The sequence below is a fragment of the Zonotrichia leucophrys genome, chromosome 2 (assembly GCF_028769735.1).
Source record: "Zonotrichia leucophrys gambelii isolate GWCS_2022_RI chromosome 2, RI_Zleu_2.0, whole genome shotgun sequence".
Classification (NCBI taxonomy): domain Eukaryota; kingdom Metazoa; phylum Chordata; class Aves; order Passeriformes; family Passerellidae; genus Zonotrichia; species Zonotrichia leucophrys.
The window spans coordinates 11661020-11683979 of record NC_088171.1 but is presented as its reverse complement, the minus strand read 5'-3'; the positions used below and the strand labels follow the sequence as shown (position 1 = coordinate 11683979).

At 41.5% G+C, this 22960-nt stretch overlaps 1 protein-coding gene across 1 annotated transcript in view; it reads left to right on the top strand.

Annotated features, from left to right (window-relative positions):
* Positions 1–22960, top strand: part of ADARB2 (adenosine deaminase RNA specific B2 (inactive)) — a 313951-nt gene that overhangs the window by 188461 nt on the left and 102530 nt on the right. The window contains exons 2-3 of the mRNA XM_064703940.1: positions 9236–9322; positions 17060–17964. Of these exons, the coding sequence (XP_064560010.1) occupies positions 9236–9322; positions 17060–17964 (992 nt within the window). The remainder of the gene's footprint in view (positions 1–9235; positions 9323–17059; positions 17965–22960) is intronic.

The window sequence follows — 22960 nt, the reverse complement described above, 5'->3', positions numbered from 1 at the left end:
TTGTGGGCTCAACATCAGATGAAACCTTAACTTCAAGTGAAACCTTAAAAAAACTGAAAGAGCTGTGTTGTGTTGAGGTGAAGCACATTGCTATGCCCATGTTGGGTGACTCACTTCACAGTGGAGCTGTCATTTTACAGGGTATAAAATATATACTTAGCTGTTGATCCATATTGCACCTACACAAATATCTTTACAGTTTCTCCATGTAGTAACTCATGGTGTTTGCAGATCTTTGAGTGCCTTAAGTGGGAGCTCTGTGAACATAAAGGAGTTTTGATCCCCCTTTCAGTAACGTATCATTCATTTCATTACCCAAACGTATGCCTAGATCAAGGACTGAAAATATCAAGAAATCCTGTCAATACAAGAGCCTTCTTGCAGGGGCTGCAATGCTCAGGGAAGCAGGACATCCTTTTCTGCACCTTGTAATGCAGCCACAGGCAGTGATAACACAGGTCAGGATTTCCCAGGAAGGTAGTCTAGAAATCATGTCTCCTAGCTTTGGACATCTACTTGTTAGTCTTTTGGCCTAAATCCATGTTCCAGGTAAAATCAATAGGCACTTACTGGGAGGTTTTTATTGCATTTATCCCATTGGCATTTATTTGTATGTGTATGTGCCAATGAGATCAGTCCCTCCTGGGGTTGTTCAGCCTTTCTTAGAGCAGATAATGGCTGAACTTGGAGACAGAGTTTGGAAAACTGAGACTTGGTGTTAGCAGCTCAGACCCACCTTAGAATTTGTCTACCTGAGAGGACTACTATTTTCAGAAGATGGCAAAACCCTTCAAAATCGGGTTGTGCAGTTCAAAGCTTTGTATCCTCCTTGTCCCTCTGCATGGACAGTGCTGAGCCTTAGTCTGTACTCCTGCCTGCAAAGGCAGCTGCTTTTCTCCCCAGCCCTCAGCTCCACTGGCTCCAGGCATCCTTTTAAATACCTTTACTAACTGTGCTACTCTTACTTTGGGTTAGACCACTCATGTTTCACATAATCATAATTTAGTTGACAGGTTTAAATTATTGATAGGCAGACCTCTCTTAACCCAAATCAAGGACTTTCATACCATTTTCTGTTCCAGCTGAGCAAAGTCTCCTTAAGTAGTGCAGATTTAAATATAGACACAGGCTAATGAGAAACAAACCCACTCCCCCTGGTACTGGCCGAACTAGTTGCCCATATGACTGAAGACTTTTTGATAATCTTGTTTGGCATACAATCAAATAGTCATAGTTAATCACACTGATTTATTGTATGCTTAATAAATCCACTGGCTATTTTTGTGGTCTTCTTGCATCTCTATTCAGCACACATTGGTTCATGCTATTATTTTCTCTGTGTTTCTCCTGTTTTCTAAAGTGATGACATCCCCAAAAAAATAAGGATAAAAAAGAAGAGGAAATAAAAGCATGCCATAGCTTAGAGAGAGCAAAATAAAAATATTTCCAAAATGAATGTTCAAATAGCATAAGGAGCTTGCTAAGAAGTGGATTTTAAACTGCAATTTCCAAGCCACAGCCAGATCACTTAGAGATACATAATATAGTACACTCCACAGGCAGACAGATTCACATAAACTGATAATAACTCAAGAGTTTTTATCTCTGTGTGTCCTCAAGCAAGGTGTTGGGAGAGAGAAACACTCTAGCAACCAAATTAAATAGTTTTAGATCTAATTTTACTAGGCTGAACTAGATTTCAAATTGATTTCCAAGGAATCTAACAGACAACGAAACACAGACACATTGCCTTTCTTATTAAAAATCCATCTACCACCTTGTGTTTTTACTTACTTTGCTCTTTACTGGATGTAATAAGAAACTAATATTTCACAACACAACACATTTCATTCCATAGAGTTTTCCATGGTGAAGGAGCTTGGAGTGGGCTGGTACAGAGCACCAAAGCACAGCCCCTGAGATTTGGCTATGCAAGTGCCCATTTGAATTTGTGATAAATCTGCAGCTAAACCCCACTGTCTCTATTCCAGACATGCAGGAGAGCTGCAGGACATGCCACTGTAGAAAGAAATGATGTCCTAATGCATGATGTGATCAATTAAACACATCCCTGTGTACCATATTGAATGAATCCATACAAATCCCATGCACGGGGCTTTTGCTGGTCCTTTCTGCTTCCTAAGTGATAAGGCAGAAAAGGCAGAAGTGACTTTGGCCTCAGAGTAAATGAGTGCAGCCCTGTGTGGAGGCACTGGTGGGATGCAGAGGGGCCAGAGCCCAGGGCATGGACCTGCCATTGCCTGTTAGGTGCTGGACTGGCCCTGGTGAAATATTTCACACAACTTCCCCAAAAGCTTTCCAAGGCAGCAGTTCTGGGTCAGCAGACAGCTGGGAAGGGATGCACAGAGGATTAGTCCAGCTGCCAGGCCCCTGAGCTAACTGAAGCTTCACATTCAATGTTCTCTGCAGTATCATAATACCATAAACTGTTCTTGCTACTTAATATAATTGCATTTCAGAGCTCTTGTCTTGGACACAGAACCCATTTTGCTAAGCACTGAACAAGACTAGAGAAAAAATATTTTCTCTGCTCCAAGAACTACTATAAAAAAATTATACACGCAGCAAGTAGATCTGGTTACAGAAGACCCCTGCACTTGGCAGGCCATGTTACATTTCCAGGCAAGGCAGAGAAGCAGGTGCTTGGGCACTGCATGGTACTGAACAGCTTGCTGCCCTGTTTCAGAGGAACATTTCATGGCTCCAGGTTCACACCTCTGACTTCTAACTCGAGGCACAACCTGCTTTGAGCAGCTGAAAACCTTCTCCTAAAATGCTGACTACCAAAATGTTCCCTGGTTTTGTCTTCCTTTTAGTTATCAGACTAAAAGCAATGTGCTCTGATATTTTACATCTTTGTTTCAGATCCTTGCTGAAGCAGAGAACAGATAAAGTAATGATGAGGGGTTTTTGTTTTTCTTTTAAAAACCTAAATTCCTTAATCTGAATAGTCTCTTTTGTCCTTGTTTTTAAGAAAATTGTTCCAGTCAAAAGTCACATTCAACCAGAAGGTTTTTCTCTCTGCATATTTCTTTGCTACCTCTAAGAAAAGCTTTAGTTAACAGTTCCCACGTGGGCCAGGGTGGGATATCACAGGAAATGCTCAGGATTAAAAACCAATTATAAAAATCAGACCTTTAGTAACTGTCCATCTCAAAGGCTGTGCTCTCAGGGGTGCCAAGCATCACAGCTACAGACAGGAACAGGCACACATATATTAACCCTTTCATGTTTCCAGTTCAAAGGCTCTTTTTTTCCCCCTTGTAGCGCTCAGCCAGGTGTGCTGTTCCAGTTGCTTTCACTGATGGCTCTCAAGGGTCCATGGTGTCAGCAGAGCTCTGATTTAGGAGCACACAGAGTAGAGCTGAGAGAGGAAAACCCAAACCAAGTAGGAATGGGTGTGTGCCAACAGCCCCTTGCACATATATGCAGGCTTGAGCTTATCCCCATGCAAGGCACCAAACTGGAGCTCCTGCAGCAGCCAAAGTTGCTGCTCTGTCTATGCAAACATCAGCCCTCTGAAGGGGTTCAGGGCAGCCACATTTCCAACTGGAACGTGGCTGGAGGGGATGGACAGAGACCCTCCCAGCCCCAGTGGAACTGTGGTGGCACTTCATGGGGACAGCTTTGTCAGTGTGGATATAAAAGCATCACACAGAGCCTGCCTGCTTGCCTGGGAAGCCAAAAGCACTTGGGCAATGCTGCTGAGCCCTGCACACTCAGAAACTTTTGTTTCAACACCTGGTTCTCAAACTCAGCTGTAAGGGCTGATTCTGACACCATGCAAGTAAATCCCTACCTACAAACTAGCTGCCTAAATTAAATAATGCAGCATGGTGGCCATACAAGCCACATTTAGAAGGCTGTGAGCCTCCCCAATAAGTGCCGTGGTTTAAAGACATTGTTATTTTCTCCACAAATCTGTCATATTTTTCTTTTGCATTAAGAATCTCTTCATCCTGTCAGTCAGTGTCAGCCCAAGCCTGAACTGACTAAGATATGGGAAGAAAGATAAAGGATCATCTCCTGATGTGCAGGCTCTCTTTTCCCTGTATCCCCCCTCCTTAAGGGCTAAACGCAACTGTAAAAATGTAACTATTCAAGTAGCTGCAAATACTTTAGAGAAGTGAAAAATAATGTTTTCTCCAAGATATTTTGCAGCTGAGTTTACACTATTGCATCATATTTGTCCCTTCCTGAGTAATTTAGTACTCTACACAAGCCAAATGAATTGCTTAGGACTGGTTTATAATGTCTGCATTGTGTTTTTAAAAGAATACTATTGAAGGGACCTCTGACAAGTAAAGTAGTTTATGGTAATTAATTTGAATATGAGAATGAAACTAATTCAGTAAAACATTGTTAACTCTGATTTGGCAAACCACTGGTATCCATCTGTCTAATCCTTCTTGTGTTTGAAAGTTGCATTTTTGAAAAACAATTATTAATAGTGCTCATTAGCTGCCAAGCAAAAGAGCAAGCCACAAACTTCTGCAAATACCAGCAAATCCTGGTCACTTTTCCAAGTCTGAGCTAGACCCTGCTGCAGGATCTCATGGTCAGGGCAAGTTTTTCTGCTGGAGTCTGTAGAGATGGGAGAGTATAAAGGATGGGCCCTTTCTATAAAGGAAGTGCAACCCCCTGCAGATTCCAGGTGTCAGCCCTTCAGCACCTCCCCACCAGACAAGCTATTCCAGCACTGCACCATCCCTACTGTTAGAAAGGGGTTTTTAATGCCTAAAGTGAATTTTCCTTGGTGCAATTTAAGTCCATTACTTCTGGTTGTGTTAATGCACATGGAACACAGCTTACTCTGTTCTTCCATGCAGCAGCTCTTTATGTGCTTGCAGGCTGCTGTTATGACCCCACTCAGTCTGCTCTTCTCAAAGCTAAACAATTTGTCCAACATGTATAAGGGCTGATTTTTAAAAGTGTTGAGCTCCTGCTGTTCCTGTTGCTTTTATTCTGGTGATTGAGAGTGAAAGAACTTCCCTAGAGTTGATGATCAAGCAGTATTGTCTGGTGCCCTTCAAATACTGATAGGTATGAAGGGCACAAAGGTGTTTATAGCTGTATATGTGCATTCTTGTCTTCACAATAAAAGTGTATTTACAGGACCTGTGACCAGCCTTCTGACTGCATCCCCAGGGCAAGAGCAACTTCACAAAAAAAGCAGGTTTTAATGGAAACTTGCCTGCCTTATGTGCCAGGCTTTGCTGAATCATTTGTACTAAAGCATCTTCTGTATTTCATGTAACACATATCTTGTCCCATGTTTTCTTTAGTTTTAACTATTTCATGGGTACTGTAAAAACACAGTTTATGATTCTGTGTTAACTATTTACTGTTGCTGGAAAATAGATCCTTGGAAGGGGGAACTGAAATCCTTTTCCATTCCAAAACAGAAGACTGAGCTTTCCTTCCTGTAATAGGCTTCTCTTCAGAAGAAATTATGATTTTTGTGCTTATAGTACTGGAGCAGATTTCCACTTGGAAGACTGTTTTTATAGTGAATGCACTACAAAATATGATGCTATCATCTTGCAATAGTGTTCCAGGGCAGGTAGAGACAAATTCCACTATACCTGCTCTTTGTCTCTCAATTTCCATTGTAAATAAAACTTTCCTTGTGTCCATGTAGGCCCTTATGAAACATCTTCTTCATGGCATCAGAGACTTTGGGTACAATTCTAATGCCAGCAATAATACCTTCATGTATTACTTCTCATAAATGTAGGGTTATATAGTCTGCATTTCTGTAGAAAAGAGGTTTTGAAATGTCTTTTTTTTTTTCTGCTTAAACCTCTCTCCTAACCTTGAAAAATATCTACCTCAGACAAATATAGAGATCATTTACAATTATAAATTAAAAATAGCTGCTCTAGTTTTGGGCTACCTGTTATTGCTTCTTTTTGGGCGAAAAATAAAGAAAAAAAAAACAAGCAAAGTCATGGGAGGAAAAGAGAATGAGAGAAGGAGGCTTTCATGGTGTTTCTCTGTATGATTTTTTCAAATCCAGTCTTGTCTTTTATTCATAAGTTTTCATCAAACTGCTGGAAACAAAGCTAATTATGATGGCCATTGACCTACACAGGGACCATAAAGTATGAATACACAAGTCTCTTAATCTTGACAATTAACACTGAATTTCACCATTGGTAATAAAGCTGAAGTGCCTGTACAGCAGCAGGCAATAATGTGCAAAAGATGGAAGTGCACAATAATACCAATAATTTTAAACCTAACCTGACTATTTCCCTGTAAACACCTTCAATAATTATTCTGTCATTTATCTTTTCCTCCTTCTCTAGGTCAATAATTCATCTGTGCAGTCAGTGTGTATTCTACAGTTTTTATCTTTTTACAGAGCTTACTCAAAACCCTGCCCTCCTCCTCCTCCTCCCATTTAGACATACACTAAATGTTCCCTTGCTTAAGCCAATGGATTGACACATTGAATTATAATATTTATCACTGGTATTGATAAAAGTATATCCTGTTATTAGGACCTGTCTGTGTTTGGTTGACACAATCCCATCCATTGCTACTCTAAGCATGCAGCAAATTTCCCATCCTGTTTCCCTGCCAAAGTAAAGTCACCAGCAAGGGCTCTGGGAACAAGTGGAAAACATTACCAACAAAAGCTTAAGATGGTTGAAGGGTCCCTTAAGACAAAATAAAAATTAAATTGATGAATTTTAAATCCACATTGTAAATTTCACCTATCAATTACACAAAATTAAATAATAAAATATCACTTTACCTAGCAATAGTATAGTGTAAAACTAAATGGATTTGCATTTTGATTGGTGGCAGGAGTAAGCACTAGCCACTGCAGCAAGAAAGCACTTCCATAGTGCTTGGTTAATGGTTAATTCTCACTATGAGAAGTGAAAATATTTTCTCAGCAAAGAAGATTTAGGTTTGTGTGTGACATCAGTGTCCTGAGGGTTAATCCTGAAGGTGTGACAGCTGTCAGCAGTCAGGCACAGGTGCAGTACACACACTTTAGGATCTCAGTACCCAGACACAACAGTCACTGCTGGTACTACAGCCAAGGGCTGCCCTGATCCTGTGCCTATCATCTGAAGCATTTCCCTTACCAAATGCAGCCTTTGGATTCGGTCCCAAAAGCCTACGCTCTTTTCACTTCAATCAAAGGAACCAGCTGAGGAAGTCAGGAGTGAATACCAGCCTTTATCAGGATCACAACCCAAAGTCTCACACACAGTGAGACGCCGTACAGAGACACCACATTTCTCAGTGAGCAATGCCTTAGCAAAAAAGTGTCAAAGAATTCACTTAGAAAAATCTCATGGCTATAGCTTTCATAAATAGCTTCATTCTTTTGGTCCTGACATCACTGCAATGCCATAATGAAATTGCAATTGAAGGAGGCTAATTTGTGCTCTAATTATATATTAGTCTGGGCTGAAAGGTTTCTGGACGGAAAAAAGGTTTTCTTCGGGCAGTCTTTTATTCTGCTTATTGTATTTACTTAACAAAGAGCAGTCAGCTTTTACAGTGAATTCCTGTAATAGAATTGAGCTGTAATGTTACCCAGCCAAGGGCAAATATATGCAGTCATTTTTGATGGGTTCTGATAACAGTCTTTAACAAAAACAAGGATTGTTTGCAAATGTAGGAAGAACCAGGCCAAAAAAACTAACTGATGGGCTGCTGGAAAAGTTTAAAGAGCTCTTCAGCTGGAATACCTCTTAGACCAGTGGTACTTTAGCAGGCAGGTAGTTTGATGAAAATCAGAGAAATATTTTGTCAATGATTAGGAAACTTCCCATGGAAATATTATTTCTTGTGTCACTTGAAAGAATACATTCCTTGAAAGAATACATTGATGTTCTTGCCACAGGATGAGAGGCCGACATTGTTCACAATGTGCAGGGTAAACAGCATTTTCACTGAGGAAATAGGTGAGCCTCAGCTGCCTATTTCCTCTGCCATAGCTGAAGTTTTCTAAACAGAGAAGTACTTTAGAATAGCAACAAAGGTCTTCAAAGCTGTGGATCACCTTTGTTAGGTGTGTTTCTGTTTCTTCTGTCAAGTAGACACTCTGCTATTGTTGGTCCTTAATAAAGTTTCCTTAGTGTGTCAGAAGGAATTCAGCCTAAACAAAATAAATGTTCAGCTAAACAAACCAGGTATCAAAGGAAATAAAACACTTAAATATATTTCTCTTTCTAGTGTTTGTGTTAACTTCAGCTTTTCTCTATAGAGAAGTCCTGAGCCAAGCATTAACCTAGTGTAAGTCAGTATGAGTTTTCATTTTGCTGAATCTGCCCTGGCCTCTAATGCAGAGTCTGATCATGGCATTGGAAGTAAATGTCTCTGCTATGCACTATCTGCAGGATGAACAGAAACTGCAGTTAAAAGCACTTAATACGAACACACAAGAGGGATTTCAAATAGTATTCTTACTGAGTGAACAATAGCTTTCTGGGCACACCATGAGAGTTTTCCAAAAATCATATCAAAAAATGGGTAGAATACAAGCCCTGGTAGTCTTTTGTGCCATCCATCACTGAGTTTTCTCTTAAGAATTCTGGTTCAGCCTCCATTGTGGAGAGGAAACAAGTGAAGTAGATGATCTCATCCATTAGAGCAGCGCTCATGTCCCTTCTCCCAGGACTGACTGCCTCCCCCATTCCCAGATGGACCATTTCAAGCATCCCCTACTCTGCAGTGCTCAGGTACCACTGCTGGGAAGCACAGTCAATAAACATTACATGGGGGCAGAAACCAGAAGGAATGTGTATTTGGTGTTTGCAGCTGCCAGCTGTTAGAAATGCATTGAGGTTCAGTAAACTGTGGTGGTATGTAGAGTCACAGAATCACAGAATGTGCTGAGCTGGAAGTGATCCATGAGGATCATTGAGTCCAACCCCCAGCCCTGCACAGCACCATCCCCAAGAGTCACATCAAGTGCCTGAGAGCATTGTCCAAACACTTCTGGATCTCTGCCAGGCTGGTGCTGTGACCACTGCCCAGGGTCAGTGCCCAAATACCCTCTGGGGGAAGAACCTTTTTCTAATATCCAACCTGAACCTTCACTGGCACAACTTCAGGCCATTCCTTCAGGTCCTAAAACCAAACAGACTTACCAAGATGTTTTGCCCTGAGAAAAAGTGTGAAGTACATGTGAATGCATTGACTGAGCATCTATTTTATGTGTATCTTTTCTTCTGTTTTCTTCTAGAAAAACTCAGCATACTGTCAACCTTCATAGCACCCTTCAAGTACCTGAGTCCTGGCCCAACCACCATGGAGGATGAAGACAATTTAAGTAAGCAGTCCCTTTTCTCTATAGATGAACAATAAAGTTCATAAATAAAAAGCAATTGTGGAAAGGAGGTGGTTTTGCAATTATTGGCAAGTCCTCATGTGAAATCACAGAAGGGAGCTGGAAGGCAGCCACAAGGATCATCAGGTCCAGTTCCTAGCCCTGCACAGAACCATCAAATTGAGAATTGATTAATCAGGCATAAATAAACCAGTTATAACATAAAAATTAACCACTCTTGGCTTATTAGTATTCTCTTGGGCCCTTACACCTCAGCCAACTGTCTGAGCCCATGACTGTACAGCTGGAGGAAAGTCCTGCTGGGTTTGAAGGAGTTGAGAAGTTTTCCAAACACCAGGAAGCCCAAGAGTGGCAGTTAGGAATTAATAGCCCTCAGTAAGCCCTTCCATTTGTCACCTAGTCACCTAGAAGCAATTATTGCGTGTTTTCCTGCCTGCTTATTGAAACACAACTTGAAGCTTTAAAAAAAAAAGAGGGAAGCTTTATGAACCAAATGAGCAATGTTTTAGTATCACCTACCAGATTGGTTTGTTTGCCAGCCAGACACATGCTGCCATGTTGCCCTATTAGAGCCACTGGGTGGGAGGAATTTGGTGTTTTTCCCTTGTTGTTGTTGATCTGCCTTGGTTTGGTCATGGTGCACCAGCAAGGGGAAGAGCTGCTGGAGGAGTGAGGAAGCACAGCCTGCTATTTTCTGCTGCTGAGCATCACATGGGCATCACACTATTCTGCTGCACAGCAAAGGCAGGCAATTACAGATCTTAGCAAAGGCAAAAAAACCCCTGAAAATCCTTCAGAATGGCTCCCAGGAAGGTTGTATTTTCAGGAAGACATGTGAGAAGTATACACACACACACAGAGGAAACATATTATGCACACGACGAGCTTGTGCAGGCACTTCCTGCGTAATAGTCCCCAAATGTGCTACTTAGTTATTTTTGGGTAATGTAGGAAGTTTGTACAAGCCAAACACTGTAACACCATTTTCTTATTGCTGCTGCAACACCAAGACAGCTTTGTGCCTGCGTGGGCTGTAAAACAGCTCACATGGACACGGTAAGCTCTGTTTTCTGAAAGAGAAACAGCAAATGTCACTGTTTTCAGGGTCATCCTACCCAGTTCTCCCTTTGGCCAAACATATGCTCCAGTGAAAAGGCAGCTATTTATTTCTTGGTGCACAGAAAATGTTTTAGGTGTTACTATTCGAATCTTTAAATATTTTTTTTTAAATATGAATTAATTTAAATTCATCCCTATTTCTGTGTTCACTTGCAATATAGTGGCCTAAATCCCAATAAAGCCTATAGCACACATGTACCTCTGGAGTAATTCCATATTTTAAAGAGCTTCAGAGATTTGCTCTGAACAAGTGGAAAATTCTTCTCCTGTGTTAACAGTTTAACAGGAGCCCAGGAGAATGCTGGCAAGGTAGAAAAGTGGGTTGCTTATCCCTGTAGTTTTCTGCTCACTGAGCATCCTGTGGGAGCACTGCTTCCCAACTGTGCTGTATCAATGGGCAGATTTCCACCAGCTGAAATGGATACAAATCCTGTTTCACATTCCCTTAGGCCTTCTTTACAAAGGGAGCCATGCAGTTTAACTGCACCTGCTTTGTCAACAGGAGATTATTAGCATACAGACATGATTTTTGTGGTTTGTGATCAATGAATTAATACTAGAAAAACCTATCAAAGGCACTATGCACCTTTGGAATGGAATTGTGGGTAAAGTAAACATCTGTCTCTGATGAAGGTTTATTCTTGAACATGCAAGGAAAGGACCACCCTGTTCATCCCCAGAAGGCAGTGCCTAAGAATGTAAGAAATTGTACCTAAGAATGTAAGAAATATCGCAGATTAGAAATAGGAAGCCTAGCTCTGTTCATGGTCTTCAACACTTGTAAATGATGTTTTGAGAAAAAGGACATTTAAATGGGGATCCTCCCCTTGGTATAACCTTCTAGCCCCTAGGAAAAATTTACTCTGCTAGGGCTTGCACCTGAATCATCATATTTCTTAGGCATCAACAGAACTGTCTTGTCCTCTCCAGAGCCCACTGATAATTCTGATCTCAACAGCAGCCAGGAACAAGGAGTGATGTAGAGTGCTGTCAAACAGTGCACCCTTTTATTGCTTCAAACCTCCTGTCTCTAGTGCTGGGATTGCATGAAACAGTGAATAATCATTCCCTGTTCACTGCTTAAACCTGTCTGACTTTGACGATGTTACAAGCCTATGCCTGTCCCTGATCTTAAATGTGTCATCCCCACTTTGCCATGGGATCAAGGCAGATGATCACCAGCCACAGGTCATTTTGAATCCAGGCTGCACCTCTGGCAGGAGCACAGGATTCCTGGGGGTCTCATTATGGAATGCTGCCATAGGCACAGGCTCAGGGCAGCACACACCTCCCCAGTGTCTGCAGATGGTCCCCAGCACACTGATTTCAACCACTGCAGAAGCCTTGAAGGACACATTTCAGACTCAGATTCAATGTTCTGAGGCATGTTCAGTGATGAGCATGTTGGTCAAATTCCTCTTCAGACAGCATGAGGTCCCAGAGCTTTTGTTTCCAGTGTGAGATACAGCCTCACACTGTGAGACAGACTGCCCTGTCTCTAAGAAAAAATTGAATATCTCATTTCAGGAGGCAGAGCTCCAAGCAATTCTTCACCAAAACTATTTCCTTATTTTTGTTTTGAAAACTGTGTCTATTGCTATCATTTGGATTTTTGCAAGGCCTAAAATGTTCTGGCTCTGATTCAGGAAGGCATGTCCTTTGGTCTGCCTCTGCCATGGGCTGCCCACATTTTATGCTACATGCCATTCTTTGCTAACTTGGGCAGAGAGCACCAGAATTTGAGTATCAACTTAAGTTAAATCATTAGATCATTTCAATAATTCCCCTCATTGGTAAGATCTGTAGTAGACATGGATTTCACAGTTATTTCAGATAGCTGGGTGGACAAAGTGGAGTATGTTTATTCTGGAAGAGCTAAAGACAATGGCAATCACCTTTCAACTTTTCATCTTCCCTTTAAGCAAAGTCCTGTACATTTTTCACTGGTAATGCTTTTCTCTGTAGTGAGATGTTAAACACCAACAAAATCTAATTGGTTTTAACCACCTGAACCCTGTGAGCTGCCAGGGAGATTTCAGGGAGTGTTCAACAGAGAAGTAATGACTTACCTAGACTTTTTACATGAAGATTTAAAAATACGTAAGTTTGTTTTCCTGTGAGAGGGAAAAGAGTGATTTCCCTTGTTAACTTCAATTTTATCATTCCAAAGTCAAGAATATCAACCTAAAAATCCCAGAAGAAATGTTCCCAACTCTTGGTTGGGGAATCAATAAGTGTATGAAAATGCCATCTTGCTTTTAAGAGGAGGCTGCCCTACATTGAATTTGATGTCAGAGCTGGCCTTGGACAGGGGTACCATGGCTCTGGCTGCTGGGCTCATTCCTACTGCTCCTGATTCAAGATTTTTTGCTTTCAAGTATTCCAGGAATTATGGAACTCAATCCTTCTAACACCTGCAGTCAATGTGATATAGATGAACAGCAAAAATAATAAACTCTACATAAGAATGTTTACTAAACATTTCTAAAGACAGTAACTGCCTGTCTCAGAGCTATCAGTTGAATCAGTAGCTGGCTGTAATACAGATATAGCAAATTCTTACTTTTAATATCACAACCTTTCAATAATGTAGTGTCCATTGTGTTCAATAGTAAAGATGCCAGCAAAAAGGAAGATGCCACCTACCACCTCTCCTTTCCCATCCTCCCTAGGAGTTGGCTTGGCAGCAGAATAACCTTCAACAGGAACAATATTATCTCTTCAAATGTAGCGTGGAGGATCGGATGGTTAGTTCTGCAGAGCCCTTAAGACCCAGAGACATAGTCAGTGTCATTATTAGTGATGCATTATAGTTCTGAAATGCTCTTGATGATGCAAACTCTCTAGGTTAACTCTACTGTGCATAATGACCAAAAGGAGAAAAACATGAAAGAGCAGTCAGAACATTGAGGAGTAGTGCATAAATAAATGTATTTCACTAACTGCTTTCCTTTCTCCCATTCAATTTCTGAAGCAAATACAAGATCACAGTGTCTCCTGTTGCCTGTGAAACTGCAAAAATCAATTAATCAAGTTACCTGGAGAGATATTACAGTGCAGAGCTGCAGGATTTTTTTAGAAAACTTACTAAATAAATTTAAAAATGTTGCCAAAAAACTATATTTTCCTTCCTCTTTTTTTTTTAACTCCATCCCCTTTCAATGTTATTATTCTCCAACCTTTCATCATGGGAGAGCCATAATTTATTATCTTTTTTTTTCCCCAAATGTAAAGAATATATTTGGGAGAGTCAAGAACAAAGACATTATGAGAAATAACAAGACTGAAAATGATCCACAGTTTTGCATTTTCCCTGTGTGTATCCTCTGACTTACCCCTTTCCTTTTAGCGCTCTTCATTTCTAAAATTGCTTGTGATTGTTCTATTACAGCTGCTTACAGTATTTATCTTGTGTAGTTTGGTGTCATTTGCCTGCTTTGTCTGATTTTCACAATAGAAGTACATGTGCCACCATTAGAGAGGTAATCTTATGTCTGCTACACAGAGGTCTCATAAAAGACACATTTCAAAGACTTCCTATTTCAAAGATACCTGAAAGTATAAAGTAATTTCACATTTCCTGGCAGCTGCCAGGGATCACACAAGTCCATCAGGCTCACAGACTTTCTGAGGCACTCACTGAGTTTAGGCTGCCTCTGCTTTACAGGCCACGATGACTCTTGGCTGCTGCAGCTCCCACTGAGATCTGGGCAGAACTGAGCTGTTTCCTGGTGTTTCAGGACAGGGTGCTCTAAAACCTGGTTGGCTGTAAGGATACTTGCACAGATTTTCTTCATTTTGACAAGGCTAAAACACACCATAAATACAAGCACATCATAATCATGCATGCCTGACTTTGTCCACACATCCTTTGTGCAAGTTTTACACTTGCATCTCTGCACTTTTTTTCACTTCATCAGGGCAAACTCTCTGTTGGCCAAAATATGGACTAGACAATTTTATAGACACAATTTAAGACAAATAAGTGATGTTTATTTTGTGGTTTTAGTTGACCTTTGTTTTATTGAGGGTGGTTAAGGTCACACATTCATGGTCACAAATCCAGTTCTCTGACCATGAAAGAAAAACCAGATGGAATAAGACAATATGAATGATAAACACAAATAACCTCTTGAGTTTTCCTATTCAGTGGTGCATAATCAATACAAATTCTTTTCAAAGCTGAATATTGTGTGAAGAAGGAGCTATCTTTCTTTTCATGCCTCTTGACTACAGTATCATTATGTACCATAATTGGCTCTGTAAAAACCTATTAGGTTAAGATGAGAGAGGAGGTGTGAAATACAGAACCAAACCTGTTTCCTGCTAAAAAAATATATCTGCGTCAAAATATTTTTCCTCTACATTAAAAAATACACACAACTAAAGAGATATCTTCTGAGTGGGATGAAAATATGACAAAGGGTCATGACAGAAAATGGCCAGAGACACTGCCAAGCTGGATAGGGAAAGTTAAAGATGATATTTCCTTTCCCTTCAGATCATTGTCTATAAATAGAGTTGTGAACTCAATGAGAAAACAGCACACTATCCTTGTGCCTTAGTTATCATGATCTTTTAGATGTCTTATTTCCAGAGAGGTTGGTTTAAAGATGTCATATTTTATATAGCTGAATACTATATGATGAAACTTTTTTTTTCTATTATGTCAGTCTTTTGCTTTACTTTCCTTCCTCAGCTGTCTTCATTCTGTCCCCTTAGCTTCAGAAAGTAAAAATTAACTAGTCACTAAAACCTTAATTTGTCATGTTCTGCTTCAGCAAAGCACTGCAGAAGAGAGTTCTTTGGTGATAACTCTGGTGAGACACAGACCCAGGCTGGGAGCTCAGTGTGTGAGCAGGGTTTTCAGGAGAGGGAGCCTAAAGATTCAGTTCTGCAAATGGCCCCCACACATGTCATTTTGCCATGATTATGACTCCTGTCTAAGCAGTGGCCCTCTTTCTGTAGAACAACTTTCATGGGTGCAGACTTAGTGCTCTGATGGGAAAAAGTCTTTTGATATTAAATACAAGTGTAACATTTCAGGATATAAAAGAAGTTTTTAATCATGATGGCTGGTTCCACATGATCTCCACAGGCTCCTGTGCATCTGTTGGCCCAGCCTAACACTGGGATACAGCACAGACACAGTCCTCCAGTAGGAGTGTCTCAAGGCTTAGCCAGCATCTCAACCCTTACATCCTTACCAACTTAGAGAGAAAACCAAACGTGGCCATGCCCTTACAGAAAGTGGGAGAACCACTCTGTCCCCTAAGGACCACAGAGACCTTCTCTGCGTGGGACTGACACAGCCTGTGCAGGTGGCTGATAGTGTCTGACAATAACAATCCAAAACCTGGGAAAGGCTCCATGCCCAGCAGTGTCTGGAGTAAAGGAGGCAGCTGCACAGTGCTCTGCTTGGAAAGGGATCAGATGCATCACTCCTGGCATGGGTTGCCTTGTAAGGTTGGTTACACCATATTTACTTCCTCCATTTATCTCTGTCCCAAGGAATTCACAGGAGGACTGGAGGATGTGTCAGAGATGCAAGACATTAAACAAACTCTTCAGAAATTACAGAAATTTTATAGGATGGTTATTTAGCCAGCAGCACATCTTGTGTCTCATTCAGGACACCAGTGGGAAGACTCTCCATGCTCAGCCATGCCTCTGCTGTGGCACAGAGCACTCACAGCCTTGCATCACATTGCACAGGTCCAGGGCAGGAGGGATTCATTGGTTTAACAACAGAGTGCTCCCCCTCCACAGCTCCCCTCTGGCATTTCATTCCCTTCCTGGCACTCCTGGCAGTCTCTCTCTCTCCTGTTGCTTTTCTTTGACACAGATCATCCTTTACAACAGTAATTGCTCCCATCATGATATTCTGGCTTCTCCTGGTCTCATTGGGATTTATCTACAACTTTTGCAATATTAGTTGGTGCTGATGCAGAAACTAAGAGTATCTGCAATTGAGTTTGACAGAAAGGCACTCAGTAACTAAACTAGGATTTGAGTCCAGACCAAATAATTGTTTCAAATGCTATGAAGGTCTGTCAGATCATTTCCTAGTCTGGATTCATTAGGTTGACAATGCAAGAATCTATGGTGTGAGCAGAGACAGTCAATGTATTCATTGCAAATAGATTATTCAATGCATTGGCCCATTTTTCTGTTTGTGAATCATTTCTGATTTCTAATAATGTGTTCATAAGCATTCACCCACATGGATTATAGAACAATTGTCATCCTAAGGGAATTTTGCAAACTATTTACATTTTACTAGCAATTATCAAGCAGTTCATTTAAGTCACATAGCATCCATTATGCTTCATCTTTGAATGATGTAATCTTTTCTTAAAACAGAAGGCTAATGACTAATAGAAGCAGACCTTTAGGTACAAGTAAACATTCAGAACATGTGAAAAAACTGTGCTAGAAATAATAAACCAACCATTATACAGATATTTAGGGAAAACTCCTAAAATGGGCTTAGCAACTATTTCTTTTTTTTTTTTTTTGGCTATTCTGACAGCCCTAGGCATAATGTCAGCTACGATGATGACAGTTGTAATGTGAGTTGTTTCCTTTCTTTACTGACAGGTACCAGCAGTGCAGAAGTAAAGGAAAATCGAAACATTGGCAACCTGGAGGATCATCCAATAGCATCTACTGATAGGGCAAGAGGGGGAACAACTAGCAGTAAGAGGAAAAGACCCTTAGAGGAAGGCAATAATGGCCATTTCTGCAAACTTCAGCTTATCTGGAAGAAGGTTTCATGGTCAGTGACGCCAAAGAACGCTCTGGTTCAGCTACATGAACTCAAACCAGGATTACAGTATAAAATGGTGTCCCAGACAGGTCCGGTGCATGCTCCAGTCTTTGCTGTTGCTGTGGAAGTAAATGGACTTACATTTGAAGGCACAGGCCCCACAAAAAAGAAAGCCAAAATGCGTGCCGCAGAGCTCGCTCTGAAGTCATTCGTTCAGTTCCCCAACGCCTGCCAAGCCCACCTCGCCATGGGAAACTGTATCAGCCCATCCACGGACTTCACCTCCGACCAGGCCGACTTCCCGGACACTCTGTTCAAGGAGTTCGAACCTTCCACACACAGCCAGGACTTCTCGGTCTACAACCCCGTCAACAACGAGCTGCTCTCCACCACGTACCGGCGCGGGCGCCTGCTGTGCCACACGCTGGACCTGGTGGGCCCCGCCAAGGCGGGCAAGCACCGCGCGGCCAAGGCCGAGAGCGAGAAGAACCCGGTGGTGCTGCTCAACGAGCTGCGCTCCGGCCTGCGCTACGTCTGCCTCTCGGAGACCGTGGAGAAGCAGCACATCAAGAGCTTCGTGATGGCCGTCAGAGTGGACGGGAGAACATTTGAAGGCTCAGGACGCAGCAAGAAGCTGGCCAAGGGGCAAGCAGCGCAGGCGGCCCTGCAGGCCCTCTTTAACATCCGTCTGCCCAGCCACATTCCCAGCAGGAGTAAATGCCACCATTTGCCACAGGTGAGAGCTCCTGGGTAGCTGCCACCACATTAGAGGAACTCTTTTGATGGATGGCTTTGGTATGCCTGTAGCTGTTGTTGGTCTACTCAATGGTTCCTCTCATGTTACAGCAAGTGTCATGCCACAAAACAACCCTTTTCCCACAGAAGGACTGTTCTGGTTTGAAAGCAAAACCAGTGAGTGACTCCAAGTCAGAAATACAATTTATTTGGAAAAGGAAAGCCAAAATACATGCAATAATACAAAAGAAAAACCACTGACAAAATCAGAATACAACCTGACACCCTCTTGGTCTGGGTGTTGGTAGCAGTCCAGTTGGATTGCTGGCTGCAGTCCTGGAGTGGCAAATGTGGTTTTGTTGGAGCAGTGATCCTGTAGAAAGGCTGTAGTCTTCCTCTGAAGATCCAGTGGAAAAGACGGCTGTTCCTCTGGAAATCCAGCTGAAAGACTGACTGCTCTATCACAAAACCCAGATTATATCCAGGTGGGATGCTCAGCTCCTTCCCCCTGGGCAGAGCATCTCACAATGGGCTGATATCATTCTGAGTCATGTGGTGGGTCCTTGACTGCCCATTAAACAGAAATAGCTCCTGGAGGGAGCTATCTCTGAGTCATACAGCAAGACATTGATGGGTCCATTAACAGGACATAAGGAAAAACAATGCCCCTCCTGGTTTCAACAGCTCTTGAGGATGGAAATTGAATACATCTTTATATTGTAACCCAGGACAAAAACCCACAGGCAAAAGCTTGGAAATAGTATCCTGAAATCATTGGATACCATTTGAAACTGATTCCATGGGAGGCATAGAGGAGATGGCAAAATATAAGGGGAAATACCAACATTTCACTTTGCTAGAGACGACAATAATAGTGGCAGATAGAAAACTCAGGTAGTTCTATGGAACTGCATCTTTCTTAACAGATAGGAGCCCATATATAAAGGGGTGCTCCATTTCCTCCTTTTAGACTTAATTTTTCATGAGGACCATGCTATTCAGAGGAGATATCAGTGATAAGGAATGCGCCTGTGTCAGAGAAATTCTGCCACTGGAAAAGTTAAGAAATTTTGTTTATTATAGTCATACTATTGGGGGTCGTTTTTTTGTTTAGTTGGTTTGATTTCAGGGCTTGGGTGTTTTTGTTTTGTTTTTGTTTTCACATATGCCTCCAACAGTACAAGGTATACTGAAAGTTTTGAAACTTTCCTGGAATGAATGTAGAGATTACTGCTGTATTCACATAGAAAATACAGATCTGATGTGCCTACTTAGCACATGAAAATTTTGTAGTTGGTCATACACCAAAGGCCATCTAAGCATTACTCAGACTTGTGTCAACTTTCTAAGTTCTCAGGAAGACAGGATTTGCAGACCCTGGGAAGCATTACATGGGTTCAAGTAATTTATGGATTTGTTTGCACTGCCAGAAAAGGTTTGATTCATCAGCACCAGGAGGTGATCTACAGCTGCAAAGCTCCCTTTATGAAGGGAGCTGTTAATGTCCAGGATTTAATGCAAAGCACTAGGAGCACTAAGAGTCATTCTGCTGTTGGCTTGCTGTGAGACCCTAGGCAAGTCATTTAAATTCAATATGCCTGTAATAAAAATGAGCATATTATATAAAAGAACACTTCAAGATCCTTAACTAGTGTGTAAATGCAAATTATGAGTAGCAATTCTCATTAACATTAGTAAAAATGGTCATTATATGTTCAAGGAGTTTGATAGGAGATTAATCCTCTAGGTAGCATGACTGCCTGCAGAACCCAGGATTATAGTTGGTGACCTAGAAGTTTCCTTTCTATGTTTCCAAAAAGAAAACATGTTAAATGTGAGAAATTCTAAAATACACCATAATCCTCCACTTTCTTTTAATTCCAGGCTGCAAACTCCATGAACCAGTGGGATAATAGCACAGTTCAATAATAACAGTGATCTTCTAACAGAGTGCTTTGCAGGCATTTTGGAAACCTCAGCCAACACGACAGTTTCACCTTTCCAGTGCTCCTTCAAAGTACACACAGTTTTAAATGAGATACGTCTAGTGTTTCCTACCCAAATGAATTCTGGCTATAAGTAATCCCATTTTGGTTGTTGCTTTGCTGCCCCCAGTGAACTTTGCTGGGTGGGTCAGCAGGTAAATACCATGTATTTTTTGACCTCTGGTTTGTCATGTTCTAAAATATGCCACAAGGATCTTTGCTTCAGTTCCTGAGCTCTCTGAAATGTTCCCTGGTTTCTTGGCTTCACACTCACCTTTTGCCTGAATATCACATTTTACTTCAGTCTCCAACTGTTCATTAAGTGACATATTCTCCAGTGTATGTTCCCTTTTCTATGGCCTTTTCTCCTTTCTGTAGATTGCTGCCCTCCTTATCTTCTTCTCTTCACTGCTCTGAAAGTATAAATGTCAGTGAAAAGGTGTCACTGAACTTTCTCCATCAGTATTTCTTGAGTGGTTATGTATTGTCCAACTGAAAGATTACTTTTAATGCCAGCATTCAGCACATTAATTGAGAGATAAGCCTTAACACTGATTTCTGCTGACCTCCTTACAAGCTGCTGTCATCAACACATATAGCAACTGTGACACAAAACCTGAGTTTATGTTACTCTCTAAATCATAATTCAAATTCCACAGAAACCAACAGACTTATTTCCACTGACTTCAGCTTAAGCATTAAATCCAGAAGCATCTTTTCCTGTTCTCACTGTGTTATGCAGTACCTCATCGAGTGACTGCCTTTGCTCACTATCTCAGTCAGCCCATCTGGTCTCTGGTCAGCTGAAGTGGTGTAACTATACTGGGGAGAGTGCAGCTCTCAATAGCTGTGGTCAGAGCCAGCTGCTCCAAGTGTTGTTTTAGCTCCTTCTTGTCCCCCTGATCTTCTGGGGGACCACATTTTCAAAGATATGCTTCAAGCCAAGTTTTCAAAACTATTACTATTTAAAAGTCTTGATTTATGTCCATAAGTGTTTAAAAGCAGGAAACCCAAATAGCTTAGGAGCAGAATTTGAAATATTAGGAGGGATTAGTTTCTTCACAGAATAAGGAGCAACTATTGTCCCATGCAACCATTCACTCTTTTTATGTACTTCATTGTATTTGTTAGAATATCAAACAGCTAACTCGTTGGTAGTGAGAACAGACAAACAAGATCAGCTGTAAGAGTTTCAGCATATTTTGAGTATTTTGTAGAATCCAGGAGTGTGTTTTTCTCTGTGTTTGTCCTTTCAGAGGGTATTCCAATTTTGCATGTCTCTGCTCCTGTTTGCCTTGCTATTATCAGTGGCTTTAGGAGGCCACAATTTGCCTTTTCCAGCCTGACTGGAAGCAGGAAATAGCCGAAAGTCCTACAACACCTGTAGTCCAGTTGTCCTGAAATTTTGTATTTCACAGTGTACAAGAAGGTTTCAAAACAAATCAGATGTCCTTATGAGCTGGGCATTTCTGCTTTGCTCCTCAGGGCTCCCAGGGGACCTGCTGTCCCTCAGCCTGGGCCTTGGGTATGCCAGAGGACAGACAGACACTCTTCTGCTGACTAAGGGAGATTCAATGCAGAATGACCAAGGAGGAACAATAAGAGAAACTACCTAAAGGAGGGTGTAGCCAGGTAGGGCTTGGCCTCTTCTCCCAAGCAACCAGTGACAGGACAAGAGGACATGGTCTCAAGCTGTGCCACAGTGGTTCCAGTTGGACATCAGGAAGAATTCCTTCCCTGGGAGGGTGATTAAGCATTGGAATGAGTTGCTGAGGGAGGTGGTAGAGTCACCAACCCTGGAAGTGTTCAAGAAACAATTGGACGTGGCACTTAGTAATGTGGTTTAGTTGGCATTGTGATGGTCAATCAAAGGTTGGACTTGAGAACTTTGTAAATCTTTTCCAACCTTAATGATTCTGTGACTCTGTGATTCTGTATTGTCCAGTTTGTCCTGAGAGGTGCTGTCTACACAGGAGGCTTCCTGAACCACCAGGAAATGCACAACACGGATGTAAAACCCTGTCACCTTGATCTCTTCTGATTCAGGTGAAACCAAGGGGTACAAGAATAGCAAAGCCAGAAATAGATAAACTCCCTGGGTCATCTGCAATCCAGCTTGATTCTTCAGCTGCCTCTCACCATGAAAACACTTACTGAAAACACATCATGAAATTCTGAGCACTTTACAATACCAATGTTTTCTGAAAAGAACATTGCTGTGACTCTGACTTTCTTTCCTGTGACTGCTGCACAATGTGGTTGAGCTAACTGCAAAATTACACACAAAAGGTAAACAAGGACATATTACAATTTACACCAGAAAAAACCATTTAATCTCTTAATTTAAAACCAAGATAATTGAGATCATGCCTTCTTTACAGCCATCAGCAGTGCATCAGTCCACTTCTGTGAGTCTCATGCAGGTACAATAGTGGCTGGGAGACATATGCACTTGCCCATGTATAGGATGAAGAGAAGGTAGCTGAGATAATCCAAGATTCCCCTGAAATGGTCACAAGATTTTCCCATCAGCCTGACAGTTCTTCTTCAACCAGATGTTTGATCTGTGCTAGGCACTGAAGTGCAAGATAAATACGATTGATAGAGACTGGGCATACAATGTTGATTGGAGTAGCTAAGATAGGAGCCTGTAGAGCTACTGAAGCCATGGCAGACATAAAGACAATCAGGAGAATGGAAATTTCAACTCTTCGCTGTACCTTGGATAAGTCACTAAATATTACTCCTTGTTTCCTGGCATAGCTTGTCTGAACTCATATTCTCCATCAAATGAAATGCAATTTCTTCAATAATAAGCTTTCATGGAAATCTGGCAATTGTTTCTTCCCACTTTGGAAGCTCATGTTCTTACATTCCAATACAGGAGGCAGCATCAGAGGGAGCTGACCTAACCAACCCTAATGAGTCTGCTCTGGTAGAAATTCATCCACACACTCCCAGGCTTTCCAAGTGCAGTGTGCTCAGTTCAGGAGATCAGGGTGGCCCCCAGCT